Genomic DNA, 19,044 nt, shown 5'->3' with positions numbered 1-19,044 from the left:
ACGCATGCTTTGGAGGAGTAATCCCAATTATAGCTACATGATGCAAGGTTCCACTCTGGGAGTTACCAGCCAGGAAAAGGATTTAGTTATCGTCATGGATAGTATGTTGAAATCCTCTGCTCATTGTGTGGCGGAGGCCAAGAAAGCAAATAGACTGCTAGGAATTATTAGGAAAGGAATGGAGAATAAATCAGAGAATATTAATGCTTTTGTATTTTTCCATGTTACGACCTCATCTTGAGTATTATGTGCAGTTCTAGTCACCGCATCTAAAAAAAAAAAAAAAAGACATAGCAGAAAGGTACAGAGAAGGTTGACCAAAATGATAAAGGGGATGGAACGATTCCACTATGAAGTATAGCTAAAGAGGTTGGGGCTCTTCAGTTTGGAGAAGACAGCTGAGGGGGAAATATAATAGAAGTCTATAAAATAATGATTGGCGCGGAACAAAGAAACACGAATTGGTTGATTACGTTTTCAAAAAGTATAAAATACCTAAAGTATCTGAATATCATCTCCTCTGAAGTACCTGAAAAGCAGAATATAAAAATAAAATAAAAATACAAAGACTAGGGAACGTTCAGTGAAGTTACTAGGTGGTGCATTTAAGTTAAATAGAAAATATTTTTTCACCAAAGCATAATTAAATTCTGGAATTCGTTCCTGAAGGATGAGTTGAAAGATGTTAGTATAGCTGGGTTTAAAAAAGGTTTAGACAAGTTCCTGAAATAAGTCCATAAACCATTAAGGTGGACTTTGGGAAATACACTGCTTAGCTCTGGGATAAGCAGCATGGACTCTATCGATCTTCCAGGATCCTGCCAGGTACTTGTGACCTGGATTGGCCGTTGTTGGAAACAAGACACTGGGCTTGATGGACCTTTGGTCTGACCCAGCATGGCAAATGGATGGATGTATTTATTTTAAAATTCTTATATATCGCATCTTCTCAAAAAAATGTGTTCAGTGCAGTTTACAAAGCAGCACTCATCAAATATAACAAATCTTATGTTTTTATTACAAATGGTATACAGTCTAAAAACTTTTAACTTACTAGCAGGCTGATACAGTACAGTGCGCTCCGACGGAGCGCACTCTTAACCTGCCCTTGGACGCGCGTTTTCCCTTACCCCTTATTCAGTAAGGGGAGGAAAACGAGCGTCCAACCCTTGGCACCTAATAGCGCCCTCAACATGCAAATGCATGTTGATGGCCCTATTAGGTATGCCCACACGATACAGTAAGTAAAATGTGCAGCCAAGCCGCACATTTTACTTTAAGAAATTAGCGCCTACCCAAAGGTAGGTGCTAGTTTCTGCTGGCACTGGGAAAGTGCACAGAAAAGCAGTAAAAACTGCTTTTCTGTGCACCCTCCGACTTAATATCATAGCGATATTAAGTCGGGACCTCCGACTTAATATCATAGCGATATTAAGTCGGAGGTCCCGAAGAGTAAAAAAAAGTTTTAAAAAAACCCCGAAAACCGGATCCTCAATTTTGCCAGCGTCCGGTTTCCGAGTCCGTGGCTGTCAGCGGGCTCAAGAACCGACGCTGGAAAAATTGAGCGTTGGCTGTCAAACCCGCTGACAGCCGCCACTCTGGGTTAAAAGGAGGCGCTAGTGTCCCTAGCGCCTCCTTTTACCCGTTTCTACCGCACCACCTAATTTAAATACTGAATCGCGTGCACAGGCGAGTGGCCTGTGCGCGCGCTGGGAGAGCGGGCGTTCGTCCGCTCTCCTGTGGACTTTACTGAATCGGCCCGTAGGTCTCTTTTCAGACTTTTGGCTCAGATCATTTGTAGGTTCTGAGATCTGAGCTGAAGATGGACTCTGTGCCTTTTAGCTGGGATTAAAACGTGTACATTATGGGGTGGTTAATTCCTTGCTACTGGACAGCACTGGGAACATGGTTATGTTATGGCGTTTGCCAAAACAGGAATATTAAAAACCTGTTCAAGTAAAATGGCAAAGGGATCTGCTGGAACCTATTTTGCTAGCTATGAGTGATTTTATATAGGTTTCCAGGCTAACTCTTGGATAAACAATCCAAGCTCCCTTTCAGAATGCATTCATTTGAAGTGAAGTAGTGTAGCTAACTGTGTTAGTCCACTGTGAGGAAGTGTACAGAAAACTCCCTCAGACTACCTAAAAGGACCAGGCACAGCTGTCTCGCTTGGTCCTCCATAAGATTGAGACCCGCAATGAATACCTGCGTGAAGATAGGAGCCCATCACCAGATTATAAGACCTTAGGGCCTAGACGGGTTAGAGGGGTCTTGGGAAAGAGAGGGTGTCTCACCATATGAGAAGGTTTGAGAGTAACAACTCTTAAGACCTACTAGCTTTACATTTGGAGCTTACCTGAAGTCAAGGTGATCTGCTTCCATGTGTTTTTTTGCTTTGCACTTTCCTTCATTAATTGTGAGATACCTGAAGCCAAGGTGAGCTTCCTAACTTGTTTTGTTTTGCTGTGCACTGTACTTTCGTGTGTTTTCACTGTAAATAAACCTCACTTAAGGAACAGCCAGAGTCCACCTCTGTTTTTCCTCTGGCTGTCCCCAGGCTGCTACTGCTTGAGTTACCACATATGGTGATGGGATGGGATCGCTTGCCTAAGCGGGATGCAAAGACAAAAGCCCACCTCTGCAATAAGAAAAAAACAAACAACCCTGCAGAGTTGGGGTATTTCTTTTTCTTGGGGCCTTCCAATTCCACTCATCTAGCTTTTGCACCATTGGCCAAGGGGGCTATCCCCGCCTATATAGTCAGGGGACAAAGCAGCGAGTAAGGGCCGGACAGGCCAGCAGATTTATTTTTTGTTTTGTCCAGCTCTCCTATTCCTGGAGCAGGACATTGTTTAGAGCAGGGGTGGGCAATTCCGGTCCTCGAGGGCTGCAAACCGGTTGGGTTTTCAGGATATCCCTAATGAATATGCATGAAAAAGATTTACATATGACTGAGGCAGAGTGCATGCAAATCTCTCTCGTGCATATTCATTAGGGATATCCTGAAAACCCGACCGGTTTGCAGCCCTCGAGGACTGGAATTGCCCATCCCTGGTTTAGAGGCAGCTCACTAAACCGATGAGATGGAGCAGGTGATCCAGGTCCTTGCTATAGGGCAGCAACAATTAAAAATGTCCCGCAAACACAAATTGACCATCAGCAGGCATTGCAAGAGCATGGGTGGTGAGCAGCAAACAGTTCTAATGCAGATCGCCTAGGCTGTGCAAACAGGCATAACCAGTCCACCTACAGTGCCACGACACTCCTTAAGATGACCCCTGGAGATGATCCAGATGGATGTTTAAAAATCTTTGAGTGCACAGCACAAGTAGCAGACTAGCCAGAGGACAGGTGAGCTACTTATCTGGGTAATCTACTCACCGGGGCTAGTCAAGATGCGTAGTAAACGACTAACCCGGAAGGGAGGGCCACTTATAAGGAAATCGACAGCCATTCTCGGAAGAGCAGGACTCGCCCCTGGAAGCTTACAGACAGCGGTTTCAGCAGGGAATTCTTCAGGCTGGTGAAAACCATAGGAACTTCTTCCACAGACTAAGACATCGCTTGGAGACAGCTGCGCTCGGAAGGAAAGACCAAGGTGGAGGTAGCCAAAATAGTGCTACTGGAATAATTCCAGGACAGCTTAGAATGGCCGATGCGACAATGGGACTGCTGACACCCAATGCTGGAGAAGGCCCTAAAAGTAGCGGAGCCCTATTACCAGGCTCAGATCATGCTAGACACACCAAGGTTCCTGAAGACACCACCCGACCCAGGGAGAGATTGACAAAGTTCTAAGAATCAGAGGCCCCGATCAGTGCTGATCCGGCTGGACTTTACATCTCAAACGAAACCCTCCACTGGACCACCATGTTTCAATTGTGCAGAAAGGGGCTATTTTGCCAGAGACTGTTTATAGAGGATGTTCAAATCCCACTGCCTCTCCTTGTGACCTTGGGCAAGTCACTTCACCCTCTGTTGCCTCAGGTACAAACTTACAGGGTCATTTATCAAAGCATTTTTCGCATGCAAAAACGCCTTAACGCATGTGGAAATGCCATAACACATGGTGCGATGCAAATTTTAAAAGGGGAGGTATTTGGGAGGAGTAGGGGGCAGGAATTATGTAACAGTGGGCTGGCTTCACAAAGTGTGAAGCTATAACGCATGATGCACAGTTTTAATGCCGAAAATCACTACACCTTTTTCAATAGCGTTAAGCTGCACGATGTCATGCGATATGCCCATAACGCAATTGGTGATTTTTTTCGCAAATTCCGTTTTGGGCATTTTTAGGCTGGTGAAGGGCTTGAGATGGGGGGGGGGGGGACTAGTGTAGGGGTTAGGGGCCACCTTTGCATGCAGAGTGAGATGTACGAACAGAACAGTACACTCTTGTGAAGATTTGATGTCCTTCGGAGTGAGGAAACTCACACAACGATGAGATTTGTACAGTGTTCTCTCAACCTAGCTTGATGGACTCTCTACCTGGGTAACATCAAGCTAGGTTGAGAGAACATTGTACAAATCTCATCGTTGTGTGAGTTTTCTCACTCCGAAGGACATCAAATCTTCACAAGAGTGTACTGTTCTGTTCGTACGTCTCACTCTGCATTTAAAAGTGGCCCCTAACCCCTAAACTACTACCTAAACCTCACCTCCAGTTACTAGGTGGGCCTCCTATAGTAGTATAAATAGCTAACTACTACAAATGCCTTGTAGACAGTCTCTCTCTCTCTGTGTTGTGAAATGAACACTTCGCAGGTAGGAAAATGGAATTATGTAGGTATTACCGCAAAGTGCAAAAAGTTAACGCACTTTGCGGTAATACCTGTGCGAAGTGCTAAGATAGTGCACGTTGTGATAAATAGGTTATTACCATAAAACAAGCCCCTTTTCCTATCACATGCGATATTTACTGCATTTTGATAAATCTAGGCCTTAGGTTGTGAGCCCTCTGGGAACAGGGAAATGCCTATAGTACCTGAATGGTATCCGCTTTGAAATACCAAAAAGCAGAATCTAAATATCAAATAAATAAAATAAATGTGGTGACCCCACACTTTTGTAACTTCATGTATGCCTCCAGCCAGGGAGTTTCCACTTTTGTGTACAGTTCATCTAGATGGCATTCCAACACAAGCCTTAGTGGACTTCGGGGTGTGAAAATGCTGGTTTGGAGAGACTTGGTGAAGCAAGTCCAAATTGACTATGACAAGGTAGTGACTCTGGTGTGCATTCATGGGGACCATCAGCAATATCCAACAAGCTGAGTACGACTGAAGACCCCAGCCAGCCCAAGCTATGGTTGAGGTGGGTGTACTTCCTTGGCTAACCTACCCCGTGATCATTAGACGGTTCTGTCCAAAGTTCAAGTGTCTCTGGAACCAGCTTACAAGCAGGAAGATTTGGAGTTTCCAGAACTGTTTCAATTTATTGATCCTGATCTTTTCCATAAATACTCTAAGACTCCTAAGTCCCAGAAGCAACGCCAACAGGACAAGTACACTTATGCTGTTAATCTAGAAGCAGCCGGGGAGGAGGGTTCAGAGTCGAAGGGAGAAAACCACCCACCCAGAATGTCCAGGAAACTTTAGCTCAGAGGGAGGATAAATCCTTTAAGTGTGCCCAGGAGCATATACAATAGGTGGAAGGAAAGGTAGTCCCTGAAGTGCAGCTTACATACCCTGTTCCTGCTTATTTTGTGATGAAAGGGAATTTACAGAGTCACAAGAGGAAGTGATAGAACAACTCCTGGTTCCCAAACCCTATCAGCAGGTCCTGCAGTTAACACAGAGTGACCTTCTATGGGGTCACCTTGGGGAGGAAAAGGCCTAGGGAAGGATACTGGCACAAATTTCTTTTGGCTGGGCATTTATAAACAGGTCCAGTTGTATTGCTGGTCCTGCCCTACCTGCCAGCTCACCAGCCTGCCTAAGTATGGGCAGCACCTCTTGTACCAATGCCTATAATCAAGACCCCTTTTGAAAGAGTGGGCATGGATCTTGTGGGGCCACTAGAGAGAGCAACTTGAGGAAATAAATTTGTTGTCATCGATCTAGACTATGCCATTAGATATCTGGAAACAGTGATGCTATGGAATATGAAGCTCCAGATGGTGGAGGTGTTTTTTCGTGACTTGGGCTACCCAAAGAGATCATGATGGCTCAGGGTACCCCTTTCATCTCCACGGTCATGAAACAACTTTACACCTTGCTCATGGTAAAAACTCTGCAGATCTTAGAGTATCACCTGCAGACTGATAGTCTAGTCGAGTGCTTCAATCAGATGCTCAAACAAATGTTGAGGAAATTTATGAACGAAGACAGTAAGAACCTACCTTATGTGCTGTTCACAGTCTGCGAAGTACCACAGAGCTCAATGAAGTTTTTCCAATTTAAGTTAGTATATGGAAGGAGACCAAGAGAAATCTTGGCCATGGCTCGTGAGACCTGGGAAGTTGAAGCGAACCCTGGGCAGAACCTAGTGAGCTATTGCTCCAAGTACAAGGTCGCTTAAAAAAGGATAGGGAGGACTTTAACAGTGATGGGTCCTCACCCAGAGTATTGGTACCAAAGTCCAATGGGAGCATAAAGTTCTGCATCAACTTTAAAAAGGTCAAAGTCTCAAAACTAGATGCCAATCCGATGCCATGAATGGATAAACTGGTTGAGCATCTGGGATCAGCCCAGTTCATCTCTCCCCTTGATCTTACCAAAAGGTATTGGCAGGTACCTCTCATGCCCTTGGCGAAGGAGAAGATAGCATTCTTGACACCTGGGGGGTTTTCCAGTTCACTGTACTCTCTTTTGGCCTTTATGGTGCCCCCGCAATGTTTCAATGATTGGTCGACCACCTGCTCCACCCACATCAAGGGTATGCAGCCGCCTACTTAAATGACATCATAGTCTACAGCCCAGTTGGAAGACTCATCTTAGCCCCGTTTAGACTAGTTAGTACATCCTGGCATTGGCTAAGAACTAACCCTAAGAAGTGCTTGCTGGGAAGCCAAGAGGTCCAGTATCTTGGTTATACCCTGGGGAAGGGCAAAGTCCATCCACAGATCAGGAAGATCGAGACAACCACCTAGGTGCCAGTCCCACAAACAAAAGCAAAAGTGAGATCATTCCTAGACCTTACAGGTTATTACAGAAGGTTTATTCCCAACTACTCAGAGAAGGCAGAGCGTCTTACATGGCTGTTGGTAAAGAAAGCACCAAAGAAGGTCCAGTGATCAGAGGAAATAGAGAAGGCTTTCAGGGCCCTGAAGGAAGTGATATGCTCTGAACAGGTCCTGATAAGCCTGGATTTCACTTAATCCTTCACGATGCAGGCAGATGCCTCAGAGGTTGGCTTGGGGAACTGTCTTAGTCCAGGAGAAGGATGGCCAAGAACATCCTGTGACATACATTAGCCGGAAGCTGATACCACACGAGAGGTGTTACAACAGTTTAGAAGGAGGCCTTGGCAGTCAAGTGGGCCTTAAGAGGCCTTGCACTATTACCTGCTGGGATGGCAGTTCACTCTCCTAACAAACCACCAACCACTCCTCTGGATAAATAGGAACAAGGAGTCCAACGCAAGAGTGATGAGATGGTTCCTGATCTTATGCCTTTCAACTATAAAATCCGACGTAGGGCAGGAAGGGAGAATGCCAATGTGGATTTCCTGTCTAGAGGTGTCCCTTGTACAGGCAGATGCTCATCCCAACAAGGCTGAGTTGAGGGGGGGGAGGGTATGTGAGGTAGTGGATTGCTCGAGTTACCACATTCACTTAAATGCATGTTAGCAAAAAAAAAAAAAAAAAGGTATCCAACTTAATTTTTGTTCTTTTCTTATTAATCTTTATTTCTGTTCATTTGATGTGGACATTCAGGGCTGATGCCCTCTTTACCACCATTTATGGAAAATGTAAAAAGGAGCTTCATACAGTGTATGAAGCTCCTTTTTACATTTTTCAGAGTATGAAAGTATTGTTCAATTTGAATATTTCACAAAAGCATCAAAACATGAAGTGAGCTAAAAACAAGGAGATTTGTGAACATTTCAGTAAACATAGTTTTCCTTTGGTGCTGAAAATTGCATGGCTTATGAATTTCTGTGGAATAAGTAAATCATTAAACATTAGAAATGTTTTCCCTATAGGAAGCTAAGAAGAAATAGTCATCTGTTGACTGCGGGTACTAACAAAGGGCAGGACAGCTTTATTTTATGACCTGTCTCCTTATGATTGTGTCTTTGGAGTTGTAAATGGATAACAGCCCAAAAAAGAGAGAATCAATCATAAAACACAAATGTAGTGTTACTGAACACATACAAAAAAAAAATGAAAACACTATGATCCATAAACAAGGCACAAGAAAAATAATATAATCACAAGGGTTTCAAAAAAATACAGCAATAGTGTTACTAGTAATCAAAGCTATATGCAAACAAATTTTACTTATACAATTTTTAATCTATTAAATCAATACATAACATCATAATATCAAAAGGTAGCCTATAAATCCAAATATACAGCCACTCAAATAGAAATAATTAATAGAACCAAACAGAAAACCATCAAAAATATTAATGACAACAGGACACTAATGGGGAACTTTAATCATATATACATATAAACACAAAAGACAGTATACAACAAGAATTTCCAAAAAAAAACCAGACAAAAAAGGAATGAACAAAAACTCAAACTATAGAAAAAAAATAAAAAATGGAAGAAAGAAGCAGAGGAATAAGGGAATAAAAACCCAAAATATATACCAATCACCATTGATAAAGTCTCAAAAAGCTACAGAACTATCAAAAGGTTCAAATGGATGCTTTTAAAGTATAGTTCAAATCAATCAAAAGTTGATAGCTACTAGTGAGCCAATCTCTGTCTTCATAAAGACCCAACATGTTTCACTAAATCAGACTTCTTCAGGGGTATCCTTATAGTTGTTCACAAATCACAAGACAGATTTGGAACGCATATCAACATTCCTCACCAACATCCTCACTAAAAACAGAGCATAAATATAATGTATAAAAGAGATTTGGAAGTCCCAAAACGATCATAAGAAAGATCATAAAAGTCTTTAATACGAGAATGGCAGACCAGGCTAGCCAAACACCTAAACTAGCCAACATAAATCTACACTCAATATATCATGATAAGCAGAAAGATGTTTCTTAATTTTTGCCTTATTAGGGAGGGATTGGCAGACACTTTATGATCTTGTAGGACTAGTTTCTTTATTGAAAACCAGGCTAAACATTTTTGGAGATGGCAGCAGTGAATGTGAAAGGAATGGAGCCCTAAAGCTTTCATAGGAATTGCTCTTTTAATAGTTAATTAATAGAAAAATAGACCAGTACTGAAATGGTTAGGATAAATTTAATACCAAAATTCGAATCTCTCATTTAGGATTTTCCTCAGGGCAACCAAAAATGTAGTCCTGCTCCTGTATTTAAAAATATCCTTCCCAGTTATTCGTATTGTTTTTATACTTGGCTCAGAATAGTGCCTGGCTGTTTTTGTGACAGTGACACACTAATCCATAAATGACAGGTGTAACTAAATAAAAGGAGCTTACAAAAACTTTAAATACATATCCTCCCTGTAATAAAATAAAAATAAATTCAGAATAAAAATATGGGATTCTATTGATGTTGTTTAATTGCCAAATGAATTATCTAAAAATGTTTCCTAGCCCAAAAGAAAAGGTATACAGCATGGAAATAAACTTTGAGAAATCTGTAGACTGCAGGCCTTTTGGTGATCAGTCACTTGTGTATTTTATTTCTTTTTTTGTGCCCTTTTTATATGTGAAAGATGGGACTGACTGTACTATGAGTTACTGCAGGCATTAACGGAGACCCCTGTCTCCTCTGCTGTAGTGCAGTTCATCGATCCAAAATAAACTGTAACAAACTGAAAGGAGTTCATAAAATCAAATTAAAGTGATAGTTGTAGGTAAAGGATTAGCATGTCAATCTATGTGAGGCCTAATGGAGCCTGGCCAGAATGAGTAAACAAGAGGATGACATTAATTAGCTAGTAACTGAGTTAAGGAAGTGACTATCCCAGAAACTGTTTTGAGGAGTAGTCATGTTCTAGTTCAGTGTTTTTAGGGAAACAACCTACGGGTTCTCTGTTTTCTTATTGGCTTACGTAGATGATGGAAGGGGAGGAAATGACACAGGGATTTGGGGGGTTCTTATGAAGTAGGTCCTAACTGGAAGGGATCCTCCTTCCCCAGAGTTTGTTTGGGGGGTTGGTTTTTTTAGAGCAAATTTAGAGGTTTGTGTTAGTACTTTTTCTATTATTATTATTTGTCATTTCAGAAGTTCTATTAGACATATGCGGTGCTATACAAATACACGTGTCCCTGATCTATGGAGCTTACAGTCTAGTCATGGCAAACATATATGACAAATAGGAATCTGTGGGAAATAGGACAATAGTTAGCAGGACAGGTAGGGTCCTGTGAAGATTTTTCAAGGAGCTGTCTTGTTTTGATGGAAGAGAGGACAGTTGCAGTGGCAAGTGATTAGTTGAGGGTATGACAGATGGATGGAGGCAATGATTGTAAGGAGATAAAAACTGAGGAGCTGGGTGGGAACAAGTAGGAAGTTTGGACAAGGAAGAAAATGCAGCAGGGGCCAAAGAAAGGGGAGAGGAAAGAAGGAGGGGGCGGAAGAGGTGGTTCTAGTGGAGAATGACAATACTGTGAAATCTTTTCCTGGAAGAAGTCAGCCATAGTCTGAGCAGAGTATGAAGTGGGGGGTGGGAATGGAGCAGTTTGAGGAGGCCAGTGAACGTGGCAAAGAGAGATAGTGGGGATTGGGAGGAAGGGTATAATAGCAGAATGGAAGGAAGTGATCATGAACTTGAAATGTCTGAAGTCAGTATGGGAACAGGACTTCAGCCAGAGATACCCTGCAGAATGGGCATAGGAATGTAGGGAGAAAACTCTGGAGATGAACCAAGGTTGATGTTTGGCATGCCTTGCAGGTTAGGGGAGGGATGGAGCAAGTGTGTCCAAAGCAGAGAATAGTATAGTGTTTTAAGAAACTGCCTCATCAACAGACTATCAAAGTTGGAAAGGCAAGATGAGAGAGTACTGAAGAGGATAGAGGGCTCAGAAACCTAGATATTCCTAAAGGCGCTGGTGGGGGTTGGACGAGACTGCAAGGAGGAATGGCTTGAATGAGAAAGTTACCAGATGATGGTCAGAGAGGGTAAGAACAGAGGTGGAAAAGCCTAAGTAGCAAGAGAGTCAGAGGAGTCATGAACATGGAAGTTAAAATCCCCAAGAATAAAGGAAAGGGGAAATAGTTCCAAGAAGAAGGAAATCCAGGGATCAGCAAGGAAGGAAGATGGGGGGGGGGGGGGGGGGAGATAGGCAGCTGCCTGGAGTGAAAGGGGTGAAAGACGGATGGAGTGGGTTTCAGGTGGAAGGAAAGGTTTGAAACCTCCAGGAGGAGTAGAGTAAAAGCCTGATAAAAGCTCTGCCACGGCCAACTAAGGGTGGGAAGAAAGGATAGGCCCCATGATGAAGTTTATGCACGCACTCTGTAAGAAATATACCTTGCCATCAGCCCTTTTGGCTACACTTCCCTTGCTGCAGATTAACTAGCAAAACTATAGGGCGCCATTTTTATTTTTCTGTGAAATTAATTTTGATTGTTTCTAAGCCACTTTTTTCATGTTTACTATAAAATCAGCCAAAGAAATCTTCAAAAAAGCGAGAGCCAATTCGGGCCAGCACTGCAGGAGAGGCCATAGAAAAGATGCTGGAACAGAAGAAAATCTCCAGTAAAATTAATTATGATGTGCTACGGGACCTGAATAGCAAAGGAAGTAGCACACCAAAGCAAGAGGATGAGAGCATGGATGAGATCAGCACCCCCAAAAAACTCTCGAAAAGAAAATCTACTGCTAACAGAAACATTGCCAGCTCAGTCAGCAGTCTAGGCAAAAGGTACTGTGCCTATCTGTTTCTATCTTGCCTTAAGTTTGCCCATATAGCCATTCAAATACACAGAAATAGTCCTGCATTTGTTTGGAAATCTGTTCAACTGGATACTTTGTTGTATTTTTATTTGTCTAGTATTTTATGCCTTGTGAAAGCTTTCCATTTTCACATTGTGTCAACTGACTGCTTCCATTTGGATTAATCATGCTAGGAAATAATCAATAAGAATTTGCCCTCATGGTGCTCTGCCATGGACATCTTTTCTCTCTTTAATAGTGTTCTCCTTCATTTTCTAAGCTGCCCACTGGCATGACACCAAACCTGTGGAAGGGTTCAGCTTGTCACGTGGCTTGAAAAATAGATGGTTCTTATCAACTATGACAGCTGGATGTACTGTGCTGAATTGTTTGAGCTTTATTCCCTGAAGCTATTTGTTAACCAATAATAAAATTGGTAGAGTACTTGAGCAAAATATTCTCATCGGTTTGCTGTCTATGCCCAAGGAATTGATGTAATCTGTTTTTCATGTTAATGTTTCTCAGGCTGGTTGGATACATTGGCAGTATGCAGTTGACCCGTGAAATAAGCATTTAGAAATTGACAATTGTCACCTATAATATATTTTGCTCTTGGCATCAATTATTGGTTTGCATTATCTTATGCCAGGTAATCATTTAAGTGACTACTTTGCATGACAGTTTATTTCTGGTTATCTGGTTTAATAAATGTTTCAACTCCTGGTTTAATGCCCGAATCTTATCTTTATTTGGAAAATAATTCTCTCAGGAACTACTCATAATATTTTCTTACAGTTCCTGAGAGGTTTGTGGCTTGACAGGCCATTTATATCCTCAAACTGTGCTGTACTTGTCATGTTGCTGTTCTGCATTTGTAAGACGTTTCTCTGCAGAATAAACTTTATGTCCTTGGTTAAACTAGAATACTTGCTTTTTTTTGTTCACTCACTTGATCGCTCTTTTATACTATGTACATTTTGGTACAATCATACTGAATGAGACAAAATATTTAGAAGTTAGCAAGAAAGGCGTGAACTACAGTCTGGAAGAGTGCAAGACTGACATTCAGGATTTCTGAATTCCAGTTCCAGCTCTCCTAGTAAGTATGCAAACCTATTTAAGTAAAATCCACATGGAAAATAAATAAGTACCCAAAAGTCAGCTCTGTTTAAATATTTTCACAAGTTTATAGGTCTAATATATAAAGTTATACACTCTCAGAATTTAAAAAATGCACAATTTAAAAATGTTTCCATCAGAATGCTTTTTACAAGAATTTGCTACCTGAGATTGCTCACTTCACCTCCTGTTCTATTTTAACAGCTGGAGATTGGAATATATACCTAGACCCCTTTTTGGACAGGTCTGCTGTCAGGGTGATTTTAGTGAATAAAATAAAGGCCTTCGGCTTTTTAGGGATAGCTTTGGACTTTTAGATGCATGGCAGGTTCACCATCCAAGTAGCAGTAGGTTCATTAGTTATTCCCAAGTATATGGCTCTTATAGCCACATTGATGTTTTTTTCTTTGTTCAAGATTGCTTCCTGGATAAGATTGGTGTATTGGATGCCTTGCCTTGTCATATTTCAGACCATAACCCAGTTTTATTGTCTCTGGACCTTGCTCAGTCCTCTGGCCCAGAGAGGTCATGGAGACTAAATGTGTCTGTTTTGGGATGGGAGACATTTGCTACCTTGGTGTCATAAAGGGCTGAGGAATTTTTTTGTAATCTACTCAGAGGAGGATTTATAATCCAGTGTTGCTTTGGGAAACATTAAAGACTATCCTGAGAGGTAAAATCATTAGCTATACCTGTTGCGGCCTCGGTCGCGAGTCTCGCGACCGAGCCCTTACCTGCGCCGCCAAGGCTTCATCTGCGGGGTCCGGGGTTCGAGTGTGCCTTTCCTGTTCCGGCATACCGGCAAGCGCTGCTGCTGCTTGGGCCTGTTCGGCCTGCCTCGCGGCGGCGTCTCCCTTGTGGAGACGCCGCCGAGCCTCGAGACTTGGTCCCTCCCCTCCAAGACGCGCGCGTGCGTAAGGAGGGGTAGTTTTAACTGCTTTTCTCGCTGGACTACGGCCCACCCCCGGGAGTGACGTCAGATGCTGGTGGATATTTATACCCGGCGTCTGACTGTTTCAAGTTGCTTGGCAACAAGGTTTCTGCTTGGCGCTGGTTGTTGTGTTTAGACTCTGCTTAGCCAGGATCTTCTGTAGGTACTTTTTACTGAATTTGTTCAACCCCAGCTTCAGATTTTCAGTCTCAGTTCCAATTCTGGATTTCCAGCTTGTTTTCCTGGTTCCTGTCTCCGGTCTGTTTCTGATTCTTCACACTTGTCATCAGTCTCGACCAAGGTTAGTCCCATCCATCTTCCTCTCTCTGATCTCCTAAGTCCCAGGGGTCCAGGACCTCACGGGCTCCTCCCGGAGGGTCTTCGGGCTTCCAGGGTGAAGACGTCTCTTCAGTTCTCTCTGTTCGCCTAAGTCCCAGCGGTCCGGGACCTCAAGGGCTCCTCCCGGGGGGTTCTCGGGCTTCCAGGGTGAAGGCTTCAGCTCTACGTTCAGCTTGGCACCGCCTCCCAGCCTACGTCTTCACAACGGCGTGTTTTTCCTCTCATCATCTCACTCCGTTAGGCCGGCCCAAGAGTCCACCGCTTCGCTCGCAACAATACCAGTCATTTAAAAAGATTGAGACTTCATAAGGAGCAGTAGTTGGAGTCTCAGATATATGCTCTTGAAAAACACCATCAGACCAGTTGTTCAAATACAGTATGAAAACAGTTGCAAAAAGTAAGATAAAACTGGAGTGTTTTAAAATAGACCAAATTGAACATGCCCATCAGACATTTTATGAGCATGGGAACAAAACAGGGACACCATTGTCCAGGCTGCTTTGGAAGAGGTGGCAGGGTAATTTTATTATGGGAATTTGTGCTAAAGATGGGAGGGTCATGCATTGTACCAAAGGGATAAGCAATACTATTTTGTTCTTTTTTCTCTATGCGGGGGGGGGGGGGGGGGGGGGGGAGCCTATAGTGCCTTAAATTGCGGCCTTTCTAGCGAAGGCCTGACTCACCAAAATAACTAACAAACAAGGGGTGAGGTTGGCTACTTCTCTCACTTTGTAGGAGATGCAGGTGGCTATCTCTGATATTCCTATTGTATAATGTCCTGGCCCTGATGGATACTTATTTATTATATTTAAAACATTTGTTAATCGCTTAACTGATACAGTCTTCCAAAGGGATGTAGAACATGGCTCAAAAACATTACAATTTAAAATTTAAAAAATAGTTAAAATCTCAACCAACTTTCAATATTCAACTTAAATATAATCATTACTGAACCATATTATTCATCAACCAGGTTTTCTGGAATCTCATTGACTTATAGAAAAAGTTTTTTCTCGTGATTGGTATTTCGTTGGTTTGAGTGCTGGAATATCTGTGGGAGCATCCTACTTAGTCCCACAGGTTAATTGATGCTAATATTATACTAATACAAACCAGGAAGAGATCCTTTGCACCCGGGTTCCTACCATCCTATTTCACTCTTGAATGCAGATATTAAAATCTTAGCAAATATCTTGCAAAAGCATCTTAAAGGGATTATTGAAGGGCTGATGAGGGATGATCAGACTTGGTTCATTAAAGGAAGGCTCTCTGCGATGAACACTCGTAGAATATGCAACATTATTTTCTTGGCTATTTTTATTTTATTTATTTAATTAGCAACATTTCTTAATCATTTTACAGATTAAAATCACCCAAAGTGATGAATAGCAGTTAAGCATAAAATCCCCGGTCTTATCCTGGCCTTAGATGCTGAAAAGGCATTTGACTGGGTTTATTGGGATTTTATTGTGAATTTAGTGTTGGGTTCCTTAATTAGGTTTAAGCCTTTTTTTTTTATTTGTTTATTAATGCTTTCAAAAAATATACAAAGCAATATAAATCTTTGTACAGTAATCTTAGAGATCCATTATAAAAGAAGATTCTATTATCAGAAAAAAGAAAAAAAAAATAGAACAAGCTGCTCATTTATCTTAATATTGAATAAACAAATCATTTCCAAAAAAGGGAGAATTAGAAATTTGAGGAGATTATAAACAAAATACAATAGAAAGAAAAACAGTGATTTTAACAATTCCCTGTTACTTATTTTATACCTAGGGATTACTCTGTATCATAATTATGACTGAGGGTTCTTTTTGGCCTCCAAGAAATTATGCAGCTAATCTGGACTAAAGAAGATGAAAGTTTTATTACCATTTTTTAGAACGCATTTACAGGGGTAATGTAAAAGAAATGTTGCACCGCAATCTAATACTTCTTGTTTCATTTTTAAGAAAGCCTTAACAATGATCTTGTGTTTTGGCAAAATCATGGTGCATCCGAACTTGACCACCACAGAAGGAAATATTTAAGTATTGAAAGTAGTGCTTCATTACTAAATTTGTCTTGAAAAGAAAGAAATAACAGAAGTGTAGCTCTTTCAAGCACTTCTTCTGTTGAACTTTCTAAGAAAGCTGTCAAATTGGCTATCTCTATTGTTTTAGTAGGGATCGTCATTAATCCTTGTTTCTTTTGAAATGGGAGAAAGATACATTTAGTTAACACTGGAATTTTTTCCAAAGGAATTTTTAATATATCCACAAAGTATTTCCTTACTATGGCTGAAATAGGTAATCTTAAAACCTTAGGAACATTTATAAGCCTTAAATTTAAGCATCTGGAATGATTTTCCAAAGATTCAGTTCTTCTAATGGTATTTAATTGCTCTCGAATTATCTAGGCATTAACTATATGTAGATTTTTAATATCAATTCTCATCGTTTGCATAGTAAGAGAGTGTTCCGACAACATTTTTTTAATTATCCTTAGCTACTACATCTAACTTTGTTGAAACTATCTCCAGTCGCTGGGATTGTTCCTTGAAAACTTGTAGGAGACCCGCAGTCAAGTCCCAGACAGAGTCTAATTTCAAGTGGGTGTTCCTTCTCTCTGAGGGAGGCCGATGTACATACTTCCCCTGCTGCTCCTTCGTTCACTGGGGTTGATACCCGTGAAAATATTCCCTCAGATCCTCCAGCCTGGATTGCTCCTCTGCTTCCCTCCTCCAGAGGACTGACAGAAACGTCCAGTTTCCCCCAAGTAGAAGTACCACTTCCAGGCAAATTCAGCAGCGGTGTCCTAGGATCTGGCGGCATAAGTGAAACTTCCTCAGGTGAAAAAAGCACTCCTCCCTTGCTTATTTTGCCAGCGAGGCTTACCTGCAACGGATTGGGGTAGATACAGCGAAGTCTATGATAACCCGTTGGTCTAATGGAAGTGAGGATTCTGAGGGGAAAATCCTCACTTTGCCTTTCCTTTCATGAGGCATGTTTCCACAAAAAAGAAAAACAAAAAGTCCAGGAAAGTTAGACCAATAGGACTCTGCTGTAAACAAAAACCACTTTAAACTTTTCTCTCTTGTGGGGGCCAAGATGTTGTGAGAATGAGGTGGACTTCTTAAAAAGAAATATATATTTTCTTGCAAAGCCGCACACCCCAAAGGGGCGCGCGGCTTCGGCAGCACACCAACAGTGGCTGCACGCCGCTGCAAGCCTGATTTTAAAGGCTCCTCCCAGCGTCGACCAGAAGTGACGTCTGGACACCTCCGATCGCTGACACCAGGGCCTTGTCAGGTTAGGTGCCAACAAACCCCGGAATACCGCAAGGCCGATGTCTCCCACAGATCGGGTCCTCCTCACCTCCTCCAAACAGCTCAGTCCCCGGTTTAAGCCTTTTATGATAATCCTTCAGTCACAGTGGTGACAAATGACCATTTTGCTCTGTCCTTCCCTATTCAGAGAGGCACATGTTTCCTCTTCTGTTTGATTTAGCCATTGAGGCCCTGGTACAAGTGATCGGTTAGATCAGTCGATTAGGAGTTTTCACTTTAATAGTATGGAGCATAAGATCTCCCTGTATGCTGTTGATGTCCTTTTGTTTTTAACTAATGTACATTTCTTTGCACCCAAGCTTCTGGGTGTTTTGGAGGAATATGGCCTGGTTTCAGGCTATACGATCAGTTATAAGAATTTCAAACTTTTCATGGTAGGACCTGCAGGGGATAGAACTGTGCCTCGATGCTTGCAAAATTTTTGAAGGGCTTTAAAAACTTTTGTATTTTTATTCCAAGCAAGTGGATGGAACTTTACAGGAAGATTTAAGCTTCAGTGGTTCAAAATATCTAAGAGATTGGAAGGATGTGTTAGTGTCTTGGGCAGGGAGAATTGGTATCCTTAAAATGAATGAATTATTTCATCTGATATATTTATTTCAACATATCCCTTGTTCTCTTCCCATTGCTTTTTTTGTTACTCTTAATGGTGATTTCTTGCACTTTATCTGGCAGGGTAAGATGCCCAAGGCTAAACTCAGCTCCCTTTGGCGGTCTAAACTAAATGAAGGTATGGCGCTTCCCAATTTGTTGGCATATTATTGGGTCTCTAGGTTAGCTTGCCTTAAGGACTGGGTTAGTAGGAATCATGTCTTATCTTGGATGTTGTTAGAGGAAGTTGATTTGTCCTCCCTGCTTCTCATGCCTCCTTCCTCTCCATTGGTACAGCATGCTCTCAGATATAATTATATTATAGTGGGCATAGAGAGGTTTCTATAAAAGTATGGGTATTTTATGCAATATCTTTTCTCTCATGGCACTTTTGAAGGATAATTCTAATACTTCAGACTTTATTATTCATGTGGATATGAAGGTCTGGTGGAAAACGGGTTTAAGATTTTTGGGTGAATTGTGGGATGCTAGGGGATGGAAATCGGGGTCTTGAATGTGGAATTCGGGTTATGGAATGACTCGGAGGCTTTGTTTACACGTATTAAAAGTGAATTGTCCCAAACTGAGGATATGAAGTGGAAATGCATGCCCCCGCTAGAGCACAGGCAATTTTAATGCTTGCTAATGAATGTGGCAAACTTTTCTCTCTATACAAAGCCATTACTTTGATGGAGGAAAATAGTTCCCTAAGGCAACTGTAATCAATGGAATGCAGACCTTGAATTGCAT

At 41.8% G+C, this 19,044-nt stretch overlaps 1 protein-coding gene across 2 annotated transcripts in view; it reads left to right on the top strand.

Moving 5' to 3' along the window:
- Positions 1-19,044, top strand: part of BRF1 (BRF1 RNA polymerase III transcription initiation factor subunit) — a 572,778-nt gene that overhangs the window by 450,517 nt on the left and 103,217 nt on the right. For both annotated transcript variants that reach the window (XM_029598099.1, XM_029598098.1), the window contains exon 15: positions 11,716-11,972. In XM_029598099.1, the coding sequence (XP_029453959.1) occupies positions 11,716-11,972 (257 nt within the window). The remainder of the gene's footprint in view (positions 1-11,715; positions 11,973-19,044) is intronic.

Source organism: Rhinatrema bivittatum, chromosome 4, assembly GCF_901001135.1.
Source record: "Rhinatrema bivittatum chromosome 4, aRhiBiv1.1, whole genome shotgun sequence".
Taxonomy (NCBI): domain Eukaryota; kingdom Metazoa; phylum Chordata; class Amphibia; order Gymnophiona; family Rhinatrematidae; genus Rhinatrema; species Rhinatrema bivittatum.
This window is presented reverse-complemented; position numbering and strand designations above follow the sequence as displayed.